The 27,830-nt window shown below is 49.0% G+C and overlaps 2 protein-coding genes across 4 annotated transcripts in view; one reads left to right on the forward strand and one right to left on the reverse strand.

The window, feature by feature from the left end:
* Positions 1-19,202, forward strand: ECI2 (enoyl-CoA delta isomerase 2). 3 transcript variants are annotated; one of them, XM_072945745.1, is made up of 10 exons: positions 1-157; positions 2,860-3,022; positions 4,166-4,264; positions 4,496-4,681; positions 6,978-7,047; positions 11,437-11,539; positions 12,275-12,395; positions 16,461-16,550; positions 17,847-17,990; positions 18,906-19,202. In XM_072945745.1, exons 1-10 carry the CDS (start codon positions 102-104, stop codon positions 19,059-19,061), a joined length of 1,188 nt encoding a protein of 395 aa, XP_072801846.1. In that variant the 5' UTR covers positions 1-101; the 3' UTR covers positions 19,062-19,202. The 3 variants fall into 3 exon arrangements, with proteins under 3 accessions (XP_072801846.1, XP_072801848.1, XP_072801847.1); XM_072945747.1 differs by having other exon boundaries at positions 10-157; positions 2,870-3,022; XM_072945746.1 differs by having other exon boundaries at positions 26-157; positions 2,885-3,022.
* LOC102525333 (testis expressed protein 56) overlaps positions 19,199-27,830 on the reverse strand; it is a 9,805-nt gene continuing 1,173 nt past the window's right edge. Inside the window, exons 2-3 of the mRNA XM_006198705.3 lie at positions 22,776-22,974; positions 19,199-19,469 (exon numbers count right to left, since the gene is read on the reverse strand). Coding sequence (XP_006198767.2) covers positions 19,217-19,469; positions 22,776-22,974 — 452 coding nt within the window. The 3' untranslated portion in view covers positions 19,199-19,216. The remainder of the gene's footprint in view (positions 19,470-22,775; positions 22,975-27,830) is intronic.

Consider the following 27,830-nt stretch of genomic DNA (forward strand, 5'->3'; position numbering starts at 1 on the left):
CCGCCCACTCCCTTTCCGACCTATCACTTTCCGGCCCGGACCAGTTGTCGGGCGTTCACCTGGGGTCCGGCTCCCAAGCCCTGCTACGTCGCGTGACCACAATGGCCCAACTGGTCTGCGGGCTGGCGCGGCGCTGGTGCTTCGGCGCTCTGGGAAGGTGAGTTCCCAGCGGGCCCAGGGTCGCCGGGGGACGCTGCCGTCCTTGCGGGGCGCGGCCCTGTCTGTCTTCGGGTCTCCAGGAGAGAGCGACGTCAGGCAGGGCTTGGGAGCTCGCGCTCCCGCGGGCCGGGAGGGTCGGGACGGCGGGGTCCGGCCTTCCCGCGCGCGGTCCCCGCCGCCGAGCGCGGAAGCGCTTTGCTCAGCGCAGGGGCGAGTGAGCTAGCATCCAGGGCAGGTAGATTTCCCCCAGGTCAGTACCTCTCCATAAGAAAGCAGCACTCTGGGTTTGGAATGCCAGCTACCACTCATCTGTTCTGAAAAACTGATTGTGTCTTCATCCCACCCTCTTTTCATCTGTGTGTGTGTTAGGAGACACATTTTTGCTGAGCAAAGAGAAAGAAATTGACCTGATAAGAGTTTATACTTTGTTAATCAGTTACTGTGTGACTGAGCAAAGGACTTGTGTACCCACGGGGCAGAAAGCCAAACTCTGACAGCAGGTGTTTGCAGCAAAGGAAGGATTTGTTACAGGCTGCCAAGCAAGCCAGTGGGAGAGAAGCCTCAGATCCACTCCAGCTTGGTCTCTCATTAGGGGTTTGTTTGTTTGTTTGTTTATGGAGAACAACAAAGAAGTTGGGGTTACTCATCCTCTTGTGACACATCTTAATTGGCTCTAGTTTACGCCTCTCAGGCCAGGTGATCCATGGCTCTAGGGTTCATCAGCTCATCAGCGAGGATGCACGTTAACAGTGATGTCTGTAATAGCAATTTTAGTGCAAAAATGATGTAATCGACAACAGCAATTTTAGTTGTCTGACTCTGGTTAGTGTTCGCTTAGCACAGGATTGAAGTCCGAAGGGACCAGAAAGGGCATAAAGTTTTGGACAGAGATGAATCTTAAACTCAGTAAGGGAACTGTTGCCAAAAAAAACTGGCCTCTGTACCCCAATGGCCAAATTGAGACTTGGAGGCAGAGTTTTGGGAAAATGAGAAAAGAGCAGCTTTATTGCTTTGCCAGGCAAAGGAAAGTCACAGGCTAAAGACCGTGAATCCCTCTTGGGGTTGGTGTCCTGAGGTTTTATAGAAAAACTGGATGGCGCAGAAAGGCAGCAGCAATCGGTGTTTTCTAGGCTGCTGCTTGCTTCTTGATGAATCCAGTTGGCATCACGGAGAAACCCTGGAGGGTCTGTTCATTCTTTGAGGCTATCAGCCCATGATCACCTTTCTGGAATACAGCTCCTGGGTTAAATGATAGCTCTTCCCGATAAAGAATGCATAGGGAGTGGAGAGTGTAAAAAGCTCTTCAGCAAGTGAAGCAGAGATGGGGGGGTTGTCAGATAAAAGAGAAAAACTGGTTGCAAGAATTTTACATCCGAATGAATCAGCAAACAGCTTGAGCATCAGAGAAGCTATTTTGTTAGTCTCCTGCTCGCTCTTTCAGGACTTGGTTTTAGGGAGACTCAGTTTTCAACTGCAGAGATTGTTTCTGGACTTTGGGACACAAATGCCTGAATTCTTTCTGTGCACTTTACCCCCTGGTCTCAGTATCCAGGTTTTGTTTGGGGGGTGGGACAGGCACATTGTGCTCAGAGACCAAGATTGTCTTTGCCAATATTTCGTTTAACACTAATTCACCATGGGAATTATCATAATTTCAGAAGCTAGTAGCACACAGGAGAATGTCTCTTAATAAGCCAGTGAAGAAATCATATCCCCCAAACAGATGATAGATACTACTGTTCCAGGCAAGGGGTGATGACAAACATAAAGTCCAAAGCTGATGCAGGAGAACAGACGTGGGGCATGAGAAGGACCATGTCCCTGGGACGTGCCCCGCCAAGTGTGGATCCTTGGCTTCGCGCAGGAAAGAAATCAGGTGCAAGCCACAGTTGAGTAAAGGTAGATGTTTTCAGAGAGATACATTGAAAGGCAAGAGGACAGCCATGAGCTGTGGGGATTGGGTGCTGAGATTAAAAGTAGGTACACACTCCATAAACAGGAGAGAGGGGGTCGGCTGCCAGGCGAGTTTTTATGGGCTTGGTGGCTTCATATGCTAATAAGTGGAAGGACCAGTCTAAGTAGCCTCGGGAAGGAGCTGGGATTCCCAGGAAGTTGGCCATTTCCCACCCTTTGACCTTTCGTGGCTACCCTTGGCACTGTCATGGCGCCTTTGGGCATGTTATTCACCATGTTAATATATTACCGCAGGCGTATAAATGAAGCTCAAAATCTACTGTAAGTTAAATCTCTCGTTATCTTGAGTCTCAAGGCCTATTGGGGTTGAATCTTTAATAGTTTTGATGCTAATTGCTGTGGCATTCTTTGAGTGGCTGTGCCGTGCCCCCTTCCATCCTGTCTCAAAGCCAGTTGAGATGTGCCTTTTCTAGGAGAAATGCACGGCCACCCCCTCCCCCTCTCACAGTTCTTCCGTGCCAGGGGCAGAGTCACAGGGCCCTCCAGCTTCTGAGTGCTTTTACCTGTTTCATTGTAATTGCTACAAATGCCATGCCAGATTGTAGCTGCTGCTGCTGTTTTAATTTAAAAATGACCGCATTTGGCTTCTGTATTGATTACTTATCTAGGGACTGCTTTGGAAAGCACTCACCAGGTCGCTGGGCGAGCAGAGGGAGGATGTTTCTGGAGAGATGGAGTGTGTTGGTGCGGAGGGTGGGAGGGTGGGAAACCAGCTCCCCTTTACAGTCCCCTGCAGGCTCTCCACCTCCAGGCACTGCCCCTGCACTTGGGCAGGACAGTGATGAGGGCCAGCCAGAAGGACTTTGAGAGCGCACTGCGTCAGGTGAAACTCTGGAAGAAGGACCCGGGAAACGAAGTGAAGCTGAAACTCTACGCGCTGTATAAGCAGGTGAGAGAGGTTCTGAGCAGGTGGTTCCTCAGATCGATATGCTGTATGTTTTCCTAGAATGCAGCCTGAATGTTTCTAGGGTTTGTGTTGCTGCCTTTCCTCTAGAGAGTTTCTCACAATAGACCTCAAAATACTGTTGAGGCGAAAAGCAGCCCCTCGGGATCACTTTAGAGTAAAAGAGACTGGAAAGTGTAACAACCACGTATCTAGACCTTCTTTGACCCCCAGCTCAGGAGCCCCCTCAATCCTGCACTTGGTATCAGAAGTGGGGGGCAGTTTGACGGCCAGTGTTGCCTCTAATTTTCAGCTGGTTAACTCTTGCAGGGTGACTCTTAACCTCTTTTTCATTGGAGAGTCTTAGACTCCTGTGCTGCCTTTGGCTTTCAAAGCCTCTTTCCTCTTAGCTAATTATGTCATGAAATTTAAATGTTTAAAATGTGATTATTAAACGGAGTGGTAAGTTGCCCTTTCTGACGAGTAATTGAGTACCTGTTTTATTCATCTCAAAACACTCACTCCCCTACCCTCAAACATGTAAAATTTAGTTGCTTTTTGTTTTCTGTGCACGTGGCCTTCAGTTAGGTTTCCTAAGGGCCAGTGGCTCTGAGGGCTCCCCTCATGCTCCCCCAGCTACAGCTCTGTTGCTGAGTTACCAGAGATCTAGCACGAAATTAGTGGGGGATTTGCAGTACCTTTGAACAGGCTTTAAGAATATACTGTGTTTTGTACACATTTGTTGGCCAGTTACCTTTGAAGATCGTTTGCTTGAATATTTCAATTGTGCATGAAGACTGTGGTTGTCAGTGTAGGACTAATGAACTATTGGGATTCTTTTTTAAATACTTTCCCTGAACCCTTATCCTGCATTGCTTTCACATGCAGGCAGTTATAATTTACTTTAGGGACTGATAGCCTGTTGCGTGTTTTGTCTCTCTAGTCTTTTTTTCCTGTTGTTTGTACATTTTTAGCAAGAGCATCAAAGAGGCCAAAGGAGGGGGGGACCCAGGTTGGCTTATGTGCCTTGTGAGACTGCTCAGGAGGGGACGGTGGACTCACACTCATGTGTGCTTCCTGGGTCGTAAATATGCAAGGCTCCAGTTTGCGTGGGGGGTTGACCAATAGTTGCCCCTCCTCTTTTCTCAGGCCACCGAGGGACCGTGCAATTTGCCCAAACCAGGTATGATGGACTTGGTCAATAAGGCCAAATGGGACGCGTGGAGTGCTCTTGGCAGTCTGCCCAAGGTGCGTTCACGGGTGACTCTGCTTTTATTTTACTCGCTGTGCTCCTGGGGGAGGTCGGGTCCGTCTGATGACTAAGCTGTCACACGCACGCCTTCTAGATCTGGACGCCCCTCTGCTGCACCAGAACCTCTCTCCTCTCTTCATCGCAGCTGGCTCCTTGTTAGCACACTGAGTTTCTCAGCCTGCTGCTTCGTTGACCAGGGGCTGAAACAAGTTGTTGTGTCTCCCCAGGAAACTGCCAGGGAGAACTACGTGGATTTGGTGTCCAGCCTGAGCGCTGCATCCGAGCCCCCCAGCCCGGCGAAGCCTGCAGCGGACGGGGAACAAGCGGGAGGTGACCTGGTGGTGACCTCTGAGAACCACATCACAACGATCACGTTCAACCGGCCTGCCAAAAAAAATGCAATCACCACTCAGGTAGCATCACCTGCCCGGGGTTTCATCCCGCTGCTCCTTCCCTCCTCTCTCCAGCTCACTCAAAGCCTGTGCTGCTACATTCCTGTTTTTGTGACACCTCTTGTTTGGTTCATTCAGGAAGATCAGTAATTGTGGCTGCTTCGTACAGCCGGGTTGGGCATTCGTTATTTAAACTTGTGAGTTTCAAGGAGGTTTGATGTGTCCAGAAGGCACTGCAACTTTTCTAATGATGGAAGCACAGATAAAGGGCTTAAATATAAATGAGACCCACGTTGCTGTTACAGAGTATACACAGAGGGCCTCTAATGTCGGCACCGACTCCCCGGGAGTATCTTCATGTCACCTGGGCTTGAGGGTGAGCACTGGTCTGCTCACATGGAGCCGTATCTTGTGCATATGGAAGGAAGAAGCAGAGGACCGAAATGGATCATAACCCAGCTCTGCCTGAGGGGGCCGCTTCCCACAGGCAGCAGGAGTCTGCAAATCTGTCCTTGAACTAGAACGAATGACAATAAAAACAGCCACTCCAGCAACCTAAGTGTCCATCGGTGGATGACTAGACAAAGAACATGTGATACGCACACAGGTTTACACACGTATTCATGCACACAAAGTGGAATACTATTCAGCCATAAAAAGGAATGAAATATTGCCATTGGTGACAACATGGATGAACCTTGAGGGCATTGCTGCCTTTAAGTGAACTCAGAAAAGACAAACACCATATGATCTCACTTAAAAATATGGAGAACAACAGATGGGTGGTTGGCAGAGGTGGGGCGGGGGCAAAATGTACAAACTTCCAATTATAAAATAAATCAGTCCTAGACAGCATGGCAACTAGAGTTAGTAATACCGTGTTGCCTGCTTGAAAAGTGCTAAGAGAATCAATCTTATAACTTCTTACCACAAGAAAAAAATTGTAGCTGTGTGGTGACAGGTGTTAATTTGACTTACTGTCATCATTTCACAGTGCATACAATTACCAAATCATGCTGTCCACCTGAAACAAATGTTAAATGTCTATACCTCATATTTTTTTAATGACTCACAGTTTAAAAAAAAATAGCCACTTCAATTCTTTCCCCTTGAAGGGAAAATAATAGGGAATTAATTGGGTGCTTGGTACTGAATTGGGGGGTCAGTGTCAAGAGTGCTGAACCTCCTTTCTCTGGGTTTATCATCTCTATTGTGGTAGGAAAAGCATGCTAACTTTTGTCTTAAGTAAGAATTCCATGAAGTTGGCTGTGTGCTGTTCAGTTAACAAAGTGTTTGTTTCCTTTCCTCCTGACTCACTTCTATGTGATGGTGATGGTAACAGTAACAAGTTCGCTTCGCCGAGTGCCTCGGGTGTGTCAGTACTTTCTAGACAGGGGTCTCTTTAATCCCCGCAAGGAGTCACTGTTACTACTACTTAACAAGAGAATGACTAGGTTGAGCACTGACTCGCTCCAGTTCACGTAACCAGTACACAGGAAGACCCGAGTCGGAGCCCTGATCTCTCCCGTCTCCGCATCCTGGCTCTTAAACTGTCACCCCGTCCTGCGGTGTCGTTGTAACTTTAGTAATAGTGGAATTAGCTCCTTGCTCCCTCCCTCAGTGGAAATGACTTCCCCTTTGCTCATACATTATTTTTTCAATCAAGAACGTGTTATCTGTAAATGCCAGCCTTCCATCACCCTCTCCCGCACTGAAGTCTCACCTAAGGTAGAAGCTGCCTCTATTTTAAATGCATTAAAAGCTATACCAGCTGCACATCCAGGATTTTCAGAGACATTGCTGATTTAAAATACTGGGTCCACTGTTCTTGACAGAATCCGGCCTCTGACTCTCATTAACACTCCCAGACTGCCTGCCACACGCCTGCTGTCTCTCGACGTCCCAGGTGGAAGACTGCTCTGGAGAAATCTTTCTCTGGGCACCCCGCATCCTACCCTCCCAGGAAAGGACCAGTGCCTCCTCTGAGCGTTCTGCTGCTTTATGCTTTATACCCGTTTTAGAGCTACCCACCTCTGTTCATTCCAGAAGCTCAGGGACTGTGTCTTGTTTGTTCACGTTTGGGGAAAAGTGGACGTGTTCCCCAGCGTCTGGTATTCCGCACTTGGTGCATCACACACGCCAGGTGACTGGGGGAGCACTGGAAGTCTTTGCGGGGTCTTGGGCTGCCCTTTGGGTTCTGTAAATACAGCCAGTGTGTTTAGCGCTTTACAGAAAGTGGGCTTCATCTGGGATCCACCGGATGATGGTCATTGTTTTCAGAGTTTTTTCTTTCCCTCCCCCTCCCCCTGTCACTTAGATGTATCGAGATATCATGCTTGCCCTTCAGGCTGCCAGCAAGGACGACTCGGTCCTGACTGTGCTAACAGGTAAGATCTGTTCTTGGATTTCTTAATTAAATCTCTATTTGGGGGCTTTTCCCACGAGCAGATAAGTTCTCAGATCTTTTCCAGTACTGAGACACTCTGATTCTTAAGTACGTAAAAAACACGACAGAGGATTGATATCTTTATCATGTAAAAAGCAGGTGCAAATTGCTAAGGAAAGTACTGAGACCTACTAGATGAATTGGTGAAATGAATAGGCAGTTTATATGAGAAAGTCCAGGAAAACGCAACCAGATTAATAACCACAAACAAATCAAAATGATGAGATACCATTTGATGCTTTTCTGAATTAGCAAAGTTTCAAGTTATAGCCACCTCTGACAAAATGATGGTAGAACTGATGCCTCTTAATACCTCACTACTAACATTATGCCTCTGAATCACGTCTTACCGGCTGTGTCTCGTACAGCACATGGCTGGGTCTCACCCCTGTGGTCCAGTCTGAGTTTTCTTGTAGAGGAGCGTGTACCTGCCTGGACTCACGTACGTGACAGCTGCGGCACATCGTAGTTCGAGCGTCTTATGTGCTTTCTGTTTGTAGTGCTTCCTTTGATTGTTATTTTTCACTTCATGGTCTGTGTTTTTCTTGTTTCGGTTTGTGTGTTTTATTTCTCATGGTTTGGAAGTGGTTTTTTTTTAACTGCTTTTAGTAATTACTTTTATAGGCCTATGTGGTACCCATCAGCATTGGTTGTACGCTACTCCCTTTGCACTGTAGTTGCCCCTGTGAAAGGCAAGGAAGTTAGTGTGAATTCCACCTCAAACCTCTCTTCCAAGTTTAGAGTCTATTAAATAGAGCTCCGTTGTCTTCTAGCATCAGATGTTGCTGGCGAGCAGTTCGAGGCTACCGTTAATTTTGTTTTTAGCGCCCTCATAAGGTCATTTTTCCCCCCGGAAGACCATGGGGTACTTTTCCTTTCTTTATCACTTTTTCCTAGGAAATAATATATCCTTTTTAAACAGATTACGAAGGCATTGTTGGAAGTTTTCTTTGATAATATCTCTGAATATTTTTGTTTCAGTTGATCTCTTTGAAGAATTCTGGTTTTGAAAAAGAAACGTCTGGTCTGCTGGGACCATTACCTGTTGTTTTCTCTGACTTCTTAACTCTTCTGTTTTTCGTGTGTTTTGCTCAGTTCTCTCGAGTCCCTGGTTGCCTTCTCAGCACTGCCCCTTCCCCTTTCCACCGCTCCTGGTAGCGCCGTTTCTTTAGTGGTTGCGGTTTCTGCTCGCATTGTTTCCTGAACCCTGCCAGGTCACTCTGTCACCCATCGCTTCTGTTTTGAGCCGCTTTCACAGGACAGCTCAGCCTTAGCTTGGAGAAGTCTCATTGTTCATGAAATTCCTGGAAGTACTGTTTATGCCACTGTTCTCATCTGGCAGAAGCACAGGGAAAACCTTAAGGAAGAGACTTATCATGTACAAATCCTAGCTCAGTCGTGCGCAGCTCGTTGTTCCTCAGCGCCCCAGATACAGCTATCTCGAGCCAGACCACAAGCACGTGCTCAGGGTTTTTCCTTTGAAACTTGCCCTTGGGCCCATTCCGGTGTGTTCCTCTGCCCTTTGCGTGGGTTCCCACTGAGCTTTGTATCATCAGACCAGGGACACGTGCCAGGCCTCGCCTGCCTCTCCCTCCTTGGTGAACCTTGCTCTCCCGGGGCACCAGCGTGTCTCCCCCACGGTCCCCCTCCTCCGCCCTTGTTCTCCTGACTCTGGCCGCCCTCTCTGACCTCCTCTGCAGACTCTTCCTCCGTGTGGCCAACCAGTAGGTGAGTTCCTGAAGGCTCAGCCCTGGGCAGTCTTCTGTCCTCACTCAGTGCTCTCGCTGGCCCCCTCTCATCCACGCCCACCCTCCCCCAAAAGCCCGCAGGCCAGTGATTCCCTCGTCTGCATCTCCAGTGCGGGACCCTCCACGGGGCTCCTGGCTAGTCCCCCACCTGGCACGCCCTCCTGGTGTCTCCTCCTCCATCTCTCTCTCTCGACTCTCTTCAGTTTCCATGTCACGGTGGTTGCTCCATATCTACCCTGCTGTGGAGACCAGAATGCTAACATTCAGTATTGACGCCTGTCCTTCCCTCACCTCCCATGTCCCCTTCAGTCCCATTCACCTCACGTCTCTGGACTCGGCCCTCTGTCTCTGCCTCTGGTGCTGGCTTCCATGGGCTCCTTAGTCTGTCTGGTCCCCTTGGCTGCTGACGCCCCCCCGTGCCCAGTCCAGTCTCCTCACTACATCCAATGTTATCTTTCTCCAAATAAAAATCTTATTCCTCGCCCATTTAAAACTCTTCAGTGACAGCAGGACAATTGAGTGGGGAGAGAAAGCTCTTTTCATAAATGATGCCAGAGCCACTAGATATCTACGTGAGGGAAGGTGGTCTTCAGTCACATCGCACACCCTGCATGGGCTTTAAAAGTTATTTAAGCATAAAATCCAGAAACAGAAAGCTTCTGGGAGAAAACGTAGATGCTCTGTGGCCCTGGGGGAGGCAGAGGCTTCTTGGGCAAGACAAATGCATTAACCGTAAAAGAAACGATTGACAGATTAGACTTCATCAAAATTTAAAATGTTTGCTTATCAAAAGGCAAGAGTGAGAGAATAAATATACAGACCCCAGCTAAGAAAAAAGAAGCTGCCGTATGTAAATCTGATTAAGGACTGAAATCCAGAATGCGTGAGGAGCCCCTGAAAATTAGTAAGGTGAGCAACCAGGTTTCAAAGCTGGAGAAAAGACTCGGACCCTTCAGAAGAGAAGGTATGTGAGCTGCCAGTGAACACATGGGAAGGGGCTCAGTGCCACCAGTCAGCAAAGAAATGCCACCCAAACTATAGTGAGCTGTTCCACCCACCAGAACAGCTAAAATCCGTTCAGAAGATGCCAAACACTGGTGGCGATGTGAAGTAACTGGACCCCTTGCGCATCTCCCACGTGAGAGCACTTCGGAGAGTTGCTCGGTAGCTTGTCGTGGAGTTAAATGCACGTGCGCTTGGTGATGTGCCTGGCCACGCCAGGCAGGCCCTCGGGAGAAGTTAAGCGTTCTGTCCACAGAGCCGCTCTTCGGGAACTCGTGGCAGCCTGATTTACAGTAGCCAAAAGCTGGTAACAACTCAACGTGTGCGTTAATAGATGGGCAAATAAACAAATTGCTGACTGTTCATGCAGTGGAATGCTACTAGTGATAAACAGGAATGAAAAAATGAGACAGGAACACGGGTGAATCTTTAGAACTTGATTTAGCAAAAGCTTACAGACCCATAGGGGCACGTAGCGTGTGGTTCCACCTTGGTCACATTCTGAAATAGGCAAGACTAACGCGTGGTGATTGAGGGCAGAAAGCTATCGCCTGGCAGTGAGGTGGGGCGGCCTGGCTGGTGAGGGGCGCGGGAGCCGGTGGAGTGGAGGGGCTGGGGCTGGTTCTAGGTGGCGAGCACGTGCAGGGTCTTTATAATGATCAGAACTCACTGAGCCGAGTGTTTAAAACTGGTCATTTTAATGTAAGTAAAGTATGCTTTAACACAAAGCAAAACACCTTCCATGGCTCTTAGAATCAAGACAGAGCTTCTACAGGGAACTGTGTTCCATGTCTTGTAATAACCTTTAATGGAAAAGAACATGAAAACAAATACGTGTAAGTACATGCATGACTGGAACATTGTGCTGCACACCTGGAGTTGACACAGTGTGATTGACTGTACTTCAATTTAAAAAAAAAAAAAGACAGAGCTTGGGCCATGAAGCCCCATGTGGTCCCTTCTGCTCCAGCTCCGTGGTGCTTTCAGCCCCTCATACACTGGGGTCCCCCTTCCCCAGAGCCTTGGCACATGCTGTCGCCTCTGCATGAATATTGTCCCCACTTCCTTTTTCTTTTCCTTTTTTTTGAAGCTTGGTTGATGTACAGGGTTGTGTGAGTTCTGGTGTGCAGCATAGGGATGCAGTTTTATGTGCATCTGCTCCTTTTTAGATTCTTTTCCATTACCGGTTATTACCAGGTATTGAATAGAGTTCCCTGTGCTGGACAAGCAGGTCCTTGTTTTTCACTTCACTCCCTTTTTCTGTCTCACCTGCCCATCCTTCACATCTGAGTTCAGCTGTCCCTCCTCTAGCCAAGCTCCTCCCCGAATTCCCCGATGTGAGCCAACCCCGCTGCATGCTCTCTTGTCCTCGGGTGCCCCCTTGGGTATCGGCTGCATTGCGCACACTTAGTTACGTGTGTTTCAGTCCAGGTCCAGCTGATGCCCTAGTGTGGGCGTCAGGGCAGGGACCATAGCTGGTTCACCAGGGTGTTTGCCGAGCGCAGCACCGGGCTTGGCGCGGGGCAGACACCCAGGAGCAGCAGGACGGATGAGTGGTGACTCGTGGGCTCTGTTTGCAGGAAACGGTGACTATTACTGCAGTGGGAACGACCTGACCAACTTCACCGACATCCCCCCTGGAGGGCCGGAGGAGAAAGCCAGGACTAACGCCGTTCTGCTGAGGTAGGAGGGGCGTCCGCTTGTCCCGGGGGCTTATCCTTGTTCATCAGTATGGGAGGCAGCCGAGCAGAAGGGAAACAAACAGCCCCTCGCGTCAGCGCCGTCAGCCGTGACTTCGGACGAGCCTGTTTGTCCAGGCTGCTCCTGTCGATGGGTGGGCGTCCGCCTCGTCCCTGTAACTCCTGTCACCCCTTCTCCCTGCTGCTCCGCACAAGACTTGGTGGGAAAGCATCAAAGTAAACACGGTTCTCTGCTATTGAGGCACAGAAATTCAGCCAGTTTTCTCCCGGCCAGAGGAGGGCGTGACTCCCATGGCTGGGGGGAGAGGAGACTTGAAGTCCTCTCAGCAAACACAGAGGACACGAAGGCTTCTCTCTGACGCTCTGATCTGTCCCCGCCGAGCTGTGACATGCGGCACGTGCTCAGGCAGCCGGCCTCACCTCTGAGTCTGTAGTAGATGGGACTGATGGCGCAGACCGCGCTGCCCGCCACACACGGCCTGAAACAGGGTGCACCTGGGGGACTCTATGAGTGTCCCTCCAGTGCCACTAGGTGGGTCCCAGAGGGGTCTGGTGTGGGAGGCCAGGGAGGTGGCGAGACAGGGAGGCCCTACTGGGCGATGCGGAGGCCTGGCCTGGCCAGAAAAGGGTGTGATCTCAGACTCGCCCCGTGTCACCCATACTTGAGGAATGATCCTTAGAAATGTTTACACATACTTTTATCTTTCCGTGTCCGTAGGGAATTTGTAGACTATTTCATAGATTTTCCTAAGCCTCTGGTCGCAGTGGTCAACGGCCCAGCCGTAGGCATCTCCGTCACCATTCTCGGCCTGTTCGACCTTGTGTATGCATCAGACAGGGTGAGTCCGCTCCCAGAAGTTCAGGCGTCGCATGGGTAAGAATGAGATCCTCTGAATTCTCCTTCGCTGCTGCGAGCACAGGCTGATGACGGGTGGTTTGCGGTAGAGTGGACTGCAGTTACGTGTTTCCCATAGAATGAGTCTAATTCGATTCGTTTTATTTTCCTTTCACTATTAACCTGAGTTTTCCTAAACACCAGCATTGTGAGCGTCACCCCAGCGCCTTCATTCTGTATTCTATTCCTGTTACACAGCAGTTACTCCATTTTATTCCCAAATAGTCAGGAGACCTTGAAAGCTTGTTACCGGCGTGGGGCTGTGGACAGCAGCTTTGGAGGCTCTGCAGATGAGTTATTTGATCATTTTTTCCAACTAGATGAGTTCTGGAATTTAATTCTAGAATAAAAAAGGACTTTCAGGCATTATGTATTCTCACTCCCTCCTTTGCAGGTAAGCAAACCAAAGCTCAGAGAAGTTCCTTGCCTCCTGTTCACCATCGAATAAACTAGATTTTAATTTCTATTCATACTCCATGCACGAATACATGTCATAGCAAATACATGTCGTAGAAAATAAAATTTTGAAAAATATGGAAAAGTACAAAGAAAAGTGGGTCAATTGGAGAGTCACTCGTACCTCACCATTCAGACAAGCAGTGCTACCATTTGGGCAATTTATCTAATTTCACCAGTCCCTGACGCTGGCACACTAGGGTATTTCCAGCTTTTGTCACCGTAAACAAAGACGTGGCGAACATTTGTCTTGGAGCTCTCACCCTCGAACCTTTGCTGCAGGACTAAGAACCACCTCTCGGGGTTAACTGCACCTAGAGTGACTCTCACTTTTGCCTCGTAGAACTGGCTCACGTGAGCCGGGCGGGGAGCATGTGGTTTTTCCCCGCTGAAGAGGTCCCTGCTTTTGTTCGGAGGCATTCCCTCCACTAGTAGAACCGTATATTAGGGTCATTAACTTTTTCGGTTTGTCTCTTACTGGGTCCCATTCAGTCAGTTCGGCCGTGTTGTCAGATCTAACTCTTGTTACTAAATAACTTTTCCACAAAAGTAGCAAATGGGATTCTCGATGTGGGGCTACCTAACCTTTATAGGTGGAAGTTTCCCCTCAAAAGCAGAAATTAGAAGCCTTTGGTCACATTCTGTATGTTAACTGACCAGTGAAGTGAGCTGCTTTGAACCGGGGTGGGGTCGGGAGGTCCTGAGCTGAGCTGGGAGGCCTCAGTCTTAGTGCTTGGAGGCCAGATGCCATCACACTGGACTCTTATCCCGACTCTCCCACTGAATTCAAAAAGGGAGTCGTATACATTGTCTTTTTAAAGACTTCTAGGACTTCCATCTTATGATAGAATTTGAATTAAAATTGAGACGAGGAAGATATATATATACTTAAAATATATTTTTTTAAATGCTCAAAAGATTTGGCTCAAAGTAAAATATCTGACAATTAGTGACCACTGCTAAGAGTTCACACAACTGAATTAAACCAAAGGTCAATTTAAAATCAGGGAAAGACATAGAAGAAAGAAGCTGTGGAGAGGAATTGCTTTTATAGGATTTATCATTCCCGGCTTCATGAATAAATACTGTAGTAAATGAGGGTTAACATTTAACCCACGTGACGAAATTCTTCTTCACTGTGGGCAGTAATTAATCCTTATTAGCTTCTGTCACTAATTGGCACGTGTCCTCTTTGGGTCAGTAGAAAGGCGAAAATCATAAAAACAATAAATATTTGGGTGCGCGCTGTGTGGCAGGCAGTGAGTTGACGTGCACTGAACGTGTTCAGGGTGTGCCCGCGTTACTGCCCCATGAGACAGGCGCTCCCGCCCCTGTTCTGCACAGGGGGGCCTGTGGTCCAGGGAGGTCAAGGAACGCCAGGGCCACCAGGGAGCCTGACGCCAGTCTGACCCTTAATTACACCTGCTGCTCTGTTTCTGAAAATAAGCTGTTTATAATAATGTTTATACACAAGTTAAATGCTGCTCGTCAGCAGCTTGGTACACACCTGCTTCTGGCTCCTTACCAGGGATGGCTTTTTTTCTTTTTTTTTTTTTTCAGTTTTCTGTTTCTGTTCCTTAGGCTGAGACTTCGCAGTACATTTCCTCAAAGTTTTCTTTTAGGGGAAAAGTGACAATAGGTGACATTAATGACTGTTTACATTTCTATTATTTTACTGTATATGCTTCATACGTTATGTATGTACGTCTTCTAACAACATTCATGAAAAGTAACACCAGGTGTGGTGATGGGAAATGAAGTCTCGATATTCTGTTTACGGAACCGTCAGTTATAAGTTAACTTCCTTTTGTAAGAATTTTTCATTCATCAAGAAACAAAAAATATTTCTGAGATCTAGAAAAAAAGAAAATGACTATATTCTAAGTAAATATTAAAGTAGTTTCTGACATTTAAAGCTGATCAAAAAACCGGGGCAAAATTAAGACAAATGACAGATTGGGGAAGTAGTTTTCAACTCACATAATAGAGGCTAATCTGAGTTTTAAATATGTCTGTGACGTGATGGATCAACAACTTGATATAAAGTTGAGCAGTTCAGAGGAATGAGTAGCCCACAGAAAATAAAGCGTAAATGACTCTTAAATGCACATGAGAGAGACACCCTTAAGGAAAGGACTTGCAAACGGGATATACAAAGAACTCTTACAACTCAGTCATAAAGACAGCCAATCCAATTTTTTAAAAGTGGGCGAAGTATTGTAAGCTTCTTCACCAAAGAAGACGTGCAAATGGCTGGTAAGCGCATGAAAAGATGCTCCCATCCTTAGTGTGAGGGAAGTGCAGTTTAAAACCACAACGAGACACAACTGCACACCAACTGGTGGTTATAATTTAAAAGACTGGCAGGGAGGGTATAGCTCAGTGGTAGAGCACATGCTTAGCATACACAAGGTCCTGAGCTCCATCCCCAGTCCCTCCTGTAAAAATAGATAAATAAGTAAACATCACTACCACCACCACCCCCGCAAAAAAAATGTAAAAGACGTGATAAAAAGGTTTGGGGAGGACGTGGAGCAGTTGGAAGTAAGGCACTGCCGGCAGGACTGTTAAATGGTGCGCCTCCTTGGATGGTAGTTTGGCAACTTCTTATAAAGTTAATCCACACGTTTCCTGCACAGCCCAGCAATTCCACCCCTAGGTATTTACCCAAAAGAGTTGAAAACACATATTCATAATAACCTTATTCTTAATGTACAAAATACTAGAAATACCACAGAGGCTTCCACAGTGATGAATGGACACGCTGTGACACATTTGTGCAGTGGACTGCTGCTCAGAAAGAATGGGGAACAAACCCTGGCGCAACAACTTGGTGACTCAGGGCGGAAGCCCACAGAAGGGCGAAGGGCAACAGAATGTATGATTCCATGTATGGAACATTCTGGAAGAGGCAAAACCAGGAACAGAAAACAGTTGAGTGGTTGTTTAGGGGTTAAAAAGAACAGATTGACTGAACACAGCACAAGGGAACTTCGGGGGGATGGAAATAGTCTGTATCTTGGTGACGGTGGTGCGTATGTAACCGAATGCACCTGTTAAAACTCATCACACCTCGTACTGTAAGAGGGCGGATCTTGTGTGCACACAGGCAGACCTCGGGGTGTCGTGTCGCGGGCCCCGTCCCCGAACGCCGCGGCAAAGCCCGTCGTCGCGGTGAGGTGCGTCGTGGGAGTTTTGTGGTTTCCCAGTACATACGCCGTGATGTTTGCATCATGCTGCAGTCTGTTAAGTGTGCGATCGCGTCATGTCTAAGAAGACAACTAGACATTAAAGAACAGCTTTAATTAAAAATAATGCTGTTGGGAAAACGGCACTGATAGGCTTGCTTGACACAGGGTCGCTGCAAGCCTTCAGTTTGTGAAACGCGTGACGTCTGCGAAGCACAGTAAACCCAGGCCTGCCTGTGTGGTCATGCCACAGCAATAATTGTTTTTCCTGTTCTTCAATTAAGTGTTACAAGGATATAGACAAGTAGTGATTTTTTTGAAATGATGGATGAAGTGATTCTCTCCTCTTTTTTTCCTCCTGAAAGGCAACGTTTCACACCCCGTTCAGCCCCCTGGGCCTGAGTCCGGAAGGCTGCTCCTCCTACACCTTTCCGAAGATGATGGGCCCCAGCAAGGTAATCTTTTGGAAGCCTTACAAATGAATGATTATAAGTCACCTCTGTTCCAAAAGCAGCCCCCACACTCTGTTCTTCCCCTCAGTCGCGCAGACAGAAGAGATGGAATTACTTACTCACCGAATCAGTGTTTTAAACGTCGGGGAACCAGGCTTGGGAAATGTGGCAGGAGGGGAAATTAGAGACTCTGCAACTCTCAGACTGGGGTTTGCTCTCGGAGCTGGTTTGCCTGGTGCTCACAGCGTGTCCAGCCTGTCACCAGCCTGTCACACGGGGCGGGAAGTCCTCCCGAGTGGTGCTGTGGCCACTCAGGTCTGACCCCGCTGTTTTTTCTATTTTTTTTTTTAAATGGAGGTGCTGGGGGTAGAACCCAGGGCCTCGTGCTGTCTTAGCACGCGCTCTAGCACTGAGCTGTACCCTCCCCACCCCATCCCTGTTGTTACCGGGACCTACTGCCCCCCCTCTGTGTGTGTGACCCCAGGGGACCATGACAAGACCGAGAGCCAGGGCCCAGGGAAAGGTTTAGCAAACATTCTCCGAGACCCAAAAGAGGGGAGCGGGAGGTGCGCCTCTGTTCTCTATTAGGTTTTCATAGTAAATATATATATGTATTCGAATATATATGTAAATATAATGTATATGTGAATATATATATATGAAATCTGTTTATTCTGCCACATACCCTGAACTGTGACACTGATTTTAACTTTGAAAAGTTGGGCAGAACCAAGTCTAAGGCTTAGAGCATTTGGCTGTGAGACAGTCTTTGTTTCCGCGGAAGAGACGTGGCAGACGTGGAGAAGCATCGCCGCTTAGGGCCCCGTCCTGTCAGGCACTGAGCCTTGCTCTTCCTCGCTTTCCTTCAGTTAAGTAGGACCAAGGTGGGCAGCCGTGCAGGGAAGGCGGCTGTCAGAGCCAGGCCACCGTGAGTCTCCAGGGGAGGGAACTTGGACAGCTGGTGTTTCTGAAAGTTAGTTAGCATTGCCTGTGACCGTGATTTTTCTCTGTTTTTTTCCCTTTTTAAGACAATTGTTTATAGTGTATAAAACAGAAGCTCACAGCCGCCCTGTGTTGTATAATCAGCATCTGATTCGGCGAGGCTCCTGCGGTCCCCCCCCCCCCAACCTCTGCAAACTTAGAAAGCCTCGAAGACAGTCTGCAGATCACTGCCTGTGGGGCATGGCTTCTCCCTTACGGAGAAGTACTGGCAACCTCAGAGACCAGGAGTGAATTTCCCCACAGACCTGGAGGCCTCATTTCCTTGCATTAACATCTCAGTCTTGCTTTTCCCCTCAGGCAGCAGAGATGCTCATTTTTGGGCGGAAGTTGACAGCTCAGGAAGCCTGTGCTCAAGGACTTGTTACCGAAGTCTTTCCTGACAGCACTTTGCAGAAAGAAGTTTGGACCAGGCTGAGGGCATACACTAAGCTCCCTCCAAACGTTAGTATTCGGTTGTTGTTTTTTTTTAACTTATGAGAGGCATGGAAATAATTTATCTGCCTTAGGATAGCAAGCAATTTAAAATCAAGACTGGGACGGGGTGGGGGTTGGGTATAGCTCAGGGGCAGAGCGCGTGCTCAGCACACACAAGGTCCCGGGTTCAATCCCCAGTCCCTCCATTAACAAACAAACCAAAAATTTAAAAATAAAATATAGGGACATCGAACAAATGTTTCAAAAATTCCTTTTAAAAAATAAATGAAACCAAAATATATCCTGGTGGCTTTAAGCACGTCTACATTTCAGATTAAATGTGGCCGTAACAGTTGCTAGAAATACTGATTTTTATAAAACTTAGCGGAGAGGCCTTCCATTTCCGTGCTGTGAAAACAGAGGGGCAGCCCTTCCTGGGCTCCCCTTTGCGGAGGGGGATGGGCAGCACTTGCCGGCATGCCGGACAGGCCGGCTGGCGCTCTTACCAGGCAGCACTTCTGGTTTTGTATGTGAGAGCTGCTGACTGAGTCCCTCATGTTCTTACTGCTTGGAGTGGTCCTAGAACCAGAAGCTTTAATTTCTTTTTTTATTCGAGGGGGTGGTGGTTAGGTTTATTTATGTATTTAATGGGGGTACTGAGGACTGAACCCAGGACCTCGTGCATTCTCAGCACTCAGGCCACCACGGAGCTGCCCCCTCCCCCAGAAACTTCAATTTCTATGCGCAGCTTCTTAGAGATGTGTGCTGTGTCCCCCCCCCCCGTGGTGCGTGCATTGAGAGCTGAGAAGCCCCGTCTTGTGGGCACACGTTCTTCAGGTGTAACAGGATTAAATGAACAAGGGAGACAGGAATCAGGATGGCAGGATAACCCCACTCCTATGAGAGTTCCTCTTAGCCTTCTGGCTGCTTTTGGTTTTTCAGGCCGTGAGAACTTCCAGGGAGGTGATGAGAAGCAAGGGGAGGGAGCGGCTGCACGCCGTCAACGCCGAGGAGTGCGAGGCCCTGCGGCAGCGCTGGCTGTCCGAGGAGTGCGCCAGCGCTGTCCTGCGCTTCATGTCCAGGAAGGCGAAGCTCTGAGCGGCCGGAGGGGCTCCTGTCTCCGATTTCCTGTTCTGAACTAAGTGAGCCTCCCTGTGCCTTTTGGAGGTGCTAGGATGTAACTTGTGATGAGTGTACCCGCCTAGGGCCCTGCTGAATAAAGAACCATGTGAAGATGAACTTTAAGGATTTTCTTAGGCATTTTGGGTCGCAGGGAGCCTTACGTCTCTCCGCATGAACCCCTGTTGCCAGGAGCACTGAAGCATTGTGCCCGGGGCCCTGTTCTGGAAAGCGTTCACGGCCTGACAGGCCGAGACCATGTCCTCAAACACCACGACTGCACTCTGCCGTCCACATAGGGTCACCGACTTGATGGGCCCAAACACCACCAGCCTCCGGGTGACCGAGTCCAGGTCTTCGGTGGGCCCCATGTTCTTTTTCAGCCATCTGCAGGGCAGCAAGCCAAAGGGGTAGTGTTACTACAGAATAAATCATCTTAGTTTCATCTCTCTCCCCCACCCCAAACCATAATCTAATCAAAAGGCGCGAAGGGAGAACTGGCTCTTTCCGATGGGAAGTGATGTGTCCGCAATCACTTCCTCACTTACTGCGTAGTCTTCATTCTCACTGAACGTGGTGGTATTTGATAAAAGGCAGACCTGAAAGCTGCCCCATCTGTCCTCGCAACTTTCTGTTTTGATGGCTGCTGTATGCATCGCGTGACAGGGACAAGGGCCCTTCCAGTGGCTGCAGGACTGGCCCGGGATATTTTGCCCTTCTGTACAAACCCCTTCAAGCACCAGCATCCAGGTAGCCGACCCATCGAACCTGTAACTTCTTAGTTCTTATTTTTTTCAATTCCAGTAATCCTAGTCCACAGTGTTCAGTCTTAACAGAAAGTACGTTCATAGTGACATCCATTAATGTTCATTGAGCACTTCCTGTTCCTTTCTAGTGCTCAGTGTCCCTCATCACATTTTATTCTCAAAAAGCAGTGCCGGGGGAGGGTGTAGCTCAGTGGTAGAGCACGTGTCTAGCGTGCACGAGGTCCTGGGTTCCATCCCCAGTAACCCCACTAAAAATAATAATAATGAATAAACCTAACTACCTCCCCCGAGAAAAAAAATTTTTTAAGTGATCCTTTAAAAAAAAAGCCAGAAATTGAAAACAGAGTAGGTACTGTTGCTGCTCCCATTCTACGAGCAGGGACCCAGAAGTACGGAGGTGTAAGTAGCTTTCCCCACGTCAAGGGTCCCAGCCCCACTGAGGCCCTGGGAGCCAGCGGCCGCCCATCCCTCCTACTGCCTTCAGCGAATGGCTCTGGACAAAAGGAAAAGTGCCTGTTGGAAGATGCTGGAAGTAAACAGGCCAGGCAGATTGCGGTAGGGAGTCAGAATGTGGAGAAGCACCTGCACAGGAGCTTCTCAGGCCGTGGGCATTTAGGAAGGAGTCGCTGGGACCTCTCACGAGCATGTGACACTTCAAAGGTGACCCCCATGGGGAGCAGTGCAGTGGTGGCCGTGATCTCACTGGCAAAACAGAATTTGAGGCAAAGAAAAACATCTTCCTAGGAAGAGGGATACCCCAGAGCTGAGAAAGAATGAGGCATCCCCCTAGTTCTGTGTACAACCCCAAATGGTCTCAGGGTCACGAGTGGGACAGGCTCAAGGCAACATGCTAAAGGCTTTGAGAAGTAACAGACTTAACCGGACCCACAGGAGATCAAGACAGACCTTGTCGTCTGAACCTAAGAAAGCAGCATTCTCCAGATAATTTCAGCAGAACCCAGGGCCCCTGCAACCTAAGATGCACGGCATCCATGGAACAGTCCAAAGTGATCTGATGTACAAGAGATCAGGAGACTGTGGACACACACTCAGGCGAGAACAGACCACCCTTGTCAAGCCCGAGGTGACTGAGGTGTTGGAATTGTCACACAGAGACTTTAAAGTCATCCTTAGAACTGTCCTCCACGGAGGTAAAGAAAAGCACACTTGTAACAATTAAAACTGTATGAGTTCTCAGCAGAGAAAGAAACTACCAAAAAAAAAATTAGAACTGAAAGTCTGAAATCAAAAGACAATTCTCTGGAGGGACTCGCTAACAGTCTCTAGATGGTAAGGGGAGGAGCCAATGACACTGGAAGGTAAATCAGTAGGAATTAAACTGTGTGGCCTACAAAGAGAAGAAAACCCTGGGGAAAGATGAAGAAGCAGAGTGACGTCTGCAAGATGCTGACTAGGACGTTCCAGGCACCCCACCCCCTCCCCCCAGAAACATCAGGTCAGCTAAGGCGACCAGACACGTACAGCGAACAAGTGAATGTCCAGTCAAGAAAAACATCACACTAAAAGTGATAGGGAACTTTGTGGCATTTTTACTCACTTTTGCCCCACTCACCCCTGCATGGTTAGAGGGAATTGGACTCATTCCCGCCTCCCTCCCTTGGGACGGAAGGAGCAGCAACTTGCTGGCCTGTCCGTGGGCTGCGGACCGGCTGGTTGCTGTCTTTCCTGACTCGAAGTTCCGGTGGGAAACATTGGCAAAGTTTGGATCTCAGGCTAGAAGCCCGCGAAGGCGGTGGCTGGCAGTGGGACACATGAAAAGTGCAAGCTGAATGCCGACCCCGGAGTGCACAGAGACTACATGCAGGGGAACACGACAGGACGTTCGAGGCCCAGAGAAGAAACCGGAGTGAGTGCCTCCCATCAGACAAGAAGAAGATACCACGGTTCTGATTCTTTTATGACATCTTCGCCTTCTTTGAAAATGGGTTTTTTAATCAAATTGTCATTTACACCACTGAGGACACCGGGGGGGGGGGGGAAGTAGACGAAAACATCACTTCATTTGGGCAGAGCTTCCCGTCCAGGCGAATGAGTGAGCTGGAGTTCTCTCCCAGGGTCTGTCACCTTCAAAGGAGAGAACACCGTCCAGATAGCAAATCGCACATTTCAACTGTCAGCCTGGCAACAGTGCTTTCTGAATACCTGCTATGTGCAAAGTGCAGACACTAGGAATATGAATGAACAGCAATACATTCGCAATACTAAAGAAACATAGAAACAGCGTCTGTCTGGCATAAGCAGGGGCGGAGTGAGCAGCAGAGATGATTTGCCCAGGAACCAGAGCTTTTAAGTTTGAGTGCCAGCATCCAACTAATTGCACATCCCCACTGTTACCACTGGTCCACGGCCCCGCATCCCTCTCCGGCTCCACACTCGCTCCCCTGGAGGCCAGGGAGCATTCACATCAGATCGCGCCACTCCTCTTTTTAAGACACTGCGATGGCCTCCCGCTTCTATCCGTGCCAAATCAGGTGGACCAGGTGTAAAGGCCAGGGCTCTACCGTTCACGTGGTTGTGCTCTTGGCCGCTGGTCCCGCAAGGGGTGGGCTGGTGCTTTCCGACACTCATGCAGCACAGAACCCCTGCAGCTCGGTGCTTGGGTCCCTCTCCAAGAATCCCACTCCAGCCCTGCCAGGTCTCTGCTCACTGACCTGGACCGGCCCATGGGGAGCCCACACACCCGCTCCTGCCTCCATGCGTTTCTCTCCCAGTGAGGGCTCCACCAGACACTGAGGGTGTGTGAAAATGGGGCTCGTGTGCTTTTATACCAAGCAATGCTTGTTTTCACACTCACCATGAATGTCAAAGGCCACATTAGGTCATTGTTGAGCTAAGCGTAAGGAGGTTTGTCGTCACCCTGTACCCCTCTGAATATGCCCTCGTGGGACCACAGTCAAACACCTACCTGACAACTATGGTTGACGTTGGAGGCTCGTTAATGTTTCTGCTCCACAAATGGCATTTCTTCCACCCCTGATTTGCACTGTTGTTGACTTGCCTTCTCCACAGGGGCATACTGCTTGGTTTGGGGGTCAGATTAATCTCTTTTGGAAATTGATGTCTTGCTAAGATTCTTTCTAAGCCAGAGAATTCAGAGTTCTCACCTGGTAAGAGGACAAGCATTAGTGCAATTCAAAGTTCCTTTCCATCTTTGCACAGCAAGCATAGCATGGGATCAGTTTGAGAAAGAACATTCATGCCACTTAATTGCGATTTAGCTCTGCCAGAAATATCACTGAGCAACATTTAGACCTTGGCCTGGTCCTAGACATCTAGCAGATGCACTGCAGTAAATGAGTGAACGAACAAGCAGATGTGCTGGTACCACTAGGGCTCCTGAAGGTTCCTTGTGTGATCTGTGCGTGATTCTCAAACGAATGGTCAGTAACTGTACAATTATTTTGAATCTTCAGTAATACTAACCATGCTCTGTTTTGACATCACGTCCGCTGCTTCACATTGACCTCAACTGGCCCCTAGCCAAACCGCTCATCTGCTGTGAGATAAAGAGCTTATGCCAGAATGTAAGAAAGGAAGGGATGGAGGGTGGGCGGGGAGGAAGGATGGAGGGAAGTAAGGAGGAGGGAGAGAGGGGAAGTCAGTTGAACTCCACAGGGTGTTTAGTGACGTGGCTGAGTCATCTTGTGATGTAAGCTGCTTATCTCTACCAACTTTTAACAACTTGAGAAAAAAGGCTGGTTTGCAGGCTGCGCTGTGAGCAACTCTGTAATCCGTTTGGGTGGGTAGAAGAGCGGAGCGCTGTCCCAAACCTAAGGCAGGAAGAGAAGCGAGCCGCAGACTCCGGGCGACCCTGCTTGAGATTAGGAGTTAGATCAGAGCTCGTCCAGCCCCCGTTCCTTCTCAGGCTGAAGGCCTGAAGGTCCCTCCCGGGCAGGGTAGCTGGCAGAGACCCCAAGGAACAAAGAATTGGCTCAGGGAAGCCTAGCTTGGCATTCTGACTGGAAGGTACATAATGACTTTATGATTAGATTGATCCCTGGGGGAGAGGGGAGGGATAACTTAGGAGTGTGGGGTTAGCAGATACAAACTACTACATATAAATAAATTACAAGCTCCTACTGTAGAGCGCAGGGACCTACACTGAGCAGCTTGTAGCAACCTATAAGGAAAAAGAATATGAGAAAGAATCTATTATGTATAACTGATCCGCTTTGCTGTACACCAGAGACTAACACGACATTGTAAATCAACTAAACTTCGATTTGAAAAGGAAAGTAAGATGAATGGATTGATCCTTAGAGACCCGAAAGCCCTCCACGTGAGTCAAGAGCAGGCCTGGAACACACGCCGTCTGGGCAGCCGTTTGTCAGCTCAGTGACCGCACGGCGCCCCCAGGAGCCTCACAGGCCCAGAAGCAGGTGGTTTGCTTTGATGTCAGGATCTCAAACCTGAGCGAACACTCGCCTGGCTTACGTGTCGGAAACGCTTGCCAGAGGTGTTGCCGTGTCCCTGAGCGTCTATGCGGGGAGGCTGAGAAAAAAACCCCAATCAACCTGTAACAGGAATGTCCCTGGGAAATCAAGCCCTGCTCCTCCAGCCTCACATAAACGCTCACTGCGCCCTCGACTGTAAAACTGCATTTCAATCACAAAAACACATGGAAAGGCTTACATTGGAGTCAATGAACTCAAACGACTTAAAGAAGGTGCACATAGTGTGAGAAGTTGATGAGCAGAAACCTGGGTGAAGCGGAGTGGGGAGACCAGCAGGGGGCGCTCTCACCCCAGGGCAGCCGAGCCCCGTGGAAGACTCAGCCCAGGAAAGACCCCGAGTTTACTATAGTTGTTATTCTTGCCCTCCCAACTCCCTTTCCCTCCATAATCGTGTTCTCCTCCCCTTGCCACGGGGAGACCTGCCCGGGGCCTGCTGTGGTTGAGACCCCAAATTGCCATTCTCTGCTGATCTGAATAAACCTGTCTCTGCTGGAGAGTATCTGGCCGTCTGTCTGTCTCAAGGCAGCAACGGTCAAAGGGGACGCCTTCCTTCCTCCAGCCTCGGCCTTTCCTCCAGAGGCAGGCACCGTCCTGAATTCGGTGTGTGTCTGTCCAGAACTCTCCCTGTTGCATTTAGAGACATATTTGTATCTACAAGTACACTGTCTTCTTTTGGCACAAATGGAATCATCGTTTCTTATCTTGCAGCTTGTTTGTTAAAACTCTGCAGTGTGTTTTGGAGATATTTTAATGTCAGCGTTCTCTTTAATAGTATTCCACGGTATGGATGTATCAGTTTATTTAGCCATTCTGCCACTGAACGATATTAGGCAGTTTTTAGTTTTCCGCCATTATAAAACAGTGATTCAAACACACACTCTTGTTCATGCCTCTGTGTGCGCAGGTGCCAGTCTCTCCAGGGTGCTAACTAGAAGTGGGGTTGCTAAGTTGAAGGACACGCATGTGTAAAGGAATGTTAAAACATGAACTGTCCTGTTGTCTCCAGTGGAAATGGAGGCATTGTCTTAGGATTTTGTCCTAAGGCCACAGAGTCTGAAAAAAATCCCAGTGGCACCAGATACCCATCTATGAACAATGTGCTTATCTATCTAGAAAAGACTAAACATTCTTTAAGGCACGTGAAGATTCTTTAGGCGGAGTACGATCGCATCTCCCCGCCTCCTGGCAGAGGGAGGTGCTTTAAGAGTTTGAGCTGAGCTGGGCTGTGGCCCCGACACCTGAGGTATCAGTTGCCATAACAGTAAACGTATTGTCTCACAGCTCTGGAGGCTCAAGTCCAAAGCCAGGGTGTCGTCAGGGTCGTGCTCCCTCTGAAACCTCTAGGAGGGGGTTCTTCCCTGCCTCTTCCTAGTTTCTCAAGTTTGCTGGGGATCCCCGGTGCTCTTCGGCTTACAGATGCCACGCTCTGCTTCTCCTGTCCCATGGCCATCTCCTCCCTGCGTCTCTGTCTTCTTGGAAGCACCAGTCCCATTGGATTAAGAACCCACCCTGCTCCAGTATGACCTCATCTTCACTTAATTACATCGGCACATCTGTAAGGACCCTATTTCCAAATAAGGCCACATCCAGGACACTGGGGGTTAGGACTTAGACATCTGCGGTGGGGGGGTGGGGGTGCAGTTCAGCCCCTAACACCTGGAAAAGTCTCATGGTAAGTGCCTGGGACTACAGCTGCCTGTGGCCACAGAGAAAAGGGGTCAGTGCTGGAAACCAGCTGCACCTTCGCCAGCTGGGTGAAGTCCAGAGGACAGGGTTCACATTTCCTCTGAGCTGTGAGTCCCCCCGAAAGGAGTCGGCTCTGGGTCATCTCGAGTAGGATCTCAAGAGGACTCTGAAAGGGTGAAGCAGCCGTGATTGAACAGGATGGAAGCATATCATACAGATGCCAGGGAGGGGGCGTCAGCAGGCGGCTGTGCCAGTGAGACCCCCACAGCCACAGAAGCCCCGAAAGAACCCACAGAAATGCCCCAGAGGGAAAAGATCAGCTTCTGAAAGCGGCCACCCCAGGAAAGCAGAGGACAGGGGACAGTGTGATATGTCACCAGTCAAGGAGCAGCTTTCCAGTTCCTCCCACCCTCACCCTTGTCAACCTAACAGGAGCCAGCAAGGGAGGGGACAGAGCAAGAAAAAGACACCTGCCCACGGCTAGCCCACTCCAGCTTCTGAGTCTAAATCAGGTTAGTGCGGTGGGGAGCAGAGAAGCTTGAGACTGGGTGGGGGGTTAGAGTTTGGATAGTAGAGTGGACTTTTTTTATCTGAATATGCCCAGGACAGCTATGAGATCTGCTTGTAATTGCACCCCAAGTTGATGAGCGAAGATCAGCAGAAGGGACCAAAGGGGGCAGTCATAGGAGAGAAGAAAACTGTGTTCTGCTTGCTTTTTACCAAGTTCAACTCATTCAACCCGCAAGCAGCATGTATTTTAAATTTTGACAGAGACAGACTGCCAAACTATCCTCGAAAAAGCCTCCATCAAGTAGCAGGGGCTAGATTGTGAGGGTTTCACTTCCCCACGTTCATCACTATGGGTCTCACTCACTGTGACCACTATGACGGTCTGAAAATGTCTCCTTGACTTTCCCGGTGTGTGCTCGGTTACCAGCGTGCTGGGACATCGTTCACGCTCACTGATGGTTTGTATTTCATCTTGCGGATTGTCTGTCTGTAACACTGATCTCTTCTATTAGATTGCTTATATATTTTTTGATGATTCTTATGTAGTCTTTAGTGTAATCTGGATACTGGGATTGATTCGCAATACTTGGATTCAGGGATTAGGGGTTAACCAGAACACAAATGGCCAAACTTGCCATAATGTTTTAAAAATCACTACCCCCTACCCACTTACTACCCGGGACTTGTGTCTTAATTGCTGCGGCAGCTGCCATTTTGCTAAATTCCTGGGCACACGTGGCTGCCACCTCCCTCTGCCCTTCACTTAAGCATGAACAATTCAGGAGTCAGGCTCCAGCCAACCGTGCAAGTCGGTCCAGTTAGCCACCTCTGGAACTGAATCCAGGAGGGGCCACGCCAAACTGCAAACAGTGAAGGTGGCTTATGACCCTCTGGGGAATTAGCCAGCGTCTCTCTGGCTGGTGCGATCCTGGAGATAGCAGGAAGAAGCAGTAGGAACTAAAGCCAAAGAATAGACTTCAAGCCTGATCTTCAGCCTGGAAGTTCTCTCGCTGACCTTGAAAGTCAGACCTAAAGCTGAAATCGTAAATTGTCTGGCTTGCATCACTGAGTCCCCTGTCCATCTCCTCACAGGTGTGCTTTGCCTGAAGAAGAGTGGCTGGCCTATCTTGGTTCACAAAAGGCTAACTTGGACTAAAGGCCCAGGGGGAAGCGATGGTGACGTCAGGGCAGGTGCATAAACTCCCCGCCCACTCTGCGCACTTGGGCCCTACAGCATAATCAGAGTGGACGGGCCGTGGGTCCCAAGGACCAACCAGACCTGTGAGACAGGAGGGAAGGGGGCGGGGCAC

This window comes from Vicugna pacos, chromosome 20 (genome assembly GCF_048564905.1).
Source record: "Vicugna pacos chromosome 20, VicPac4, whole genome shotgun sequence".
Lineage (NCBI taxonomy): Eukaryota > Metazoa > Chordata > Mammalia > Artiodactyla > Camelidae > Vicugna > Vicugna pacos.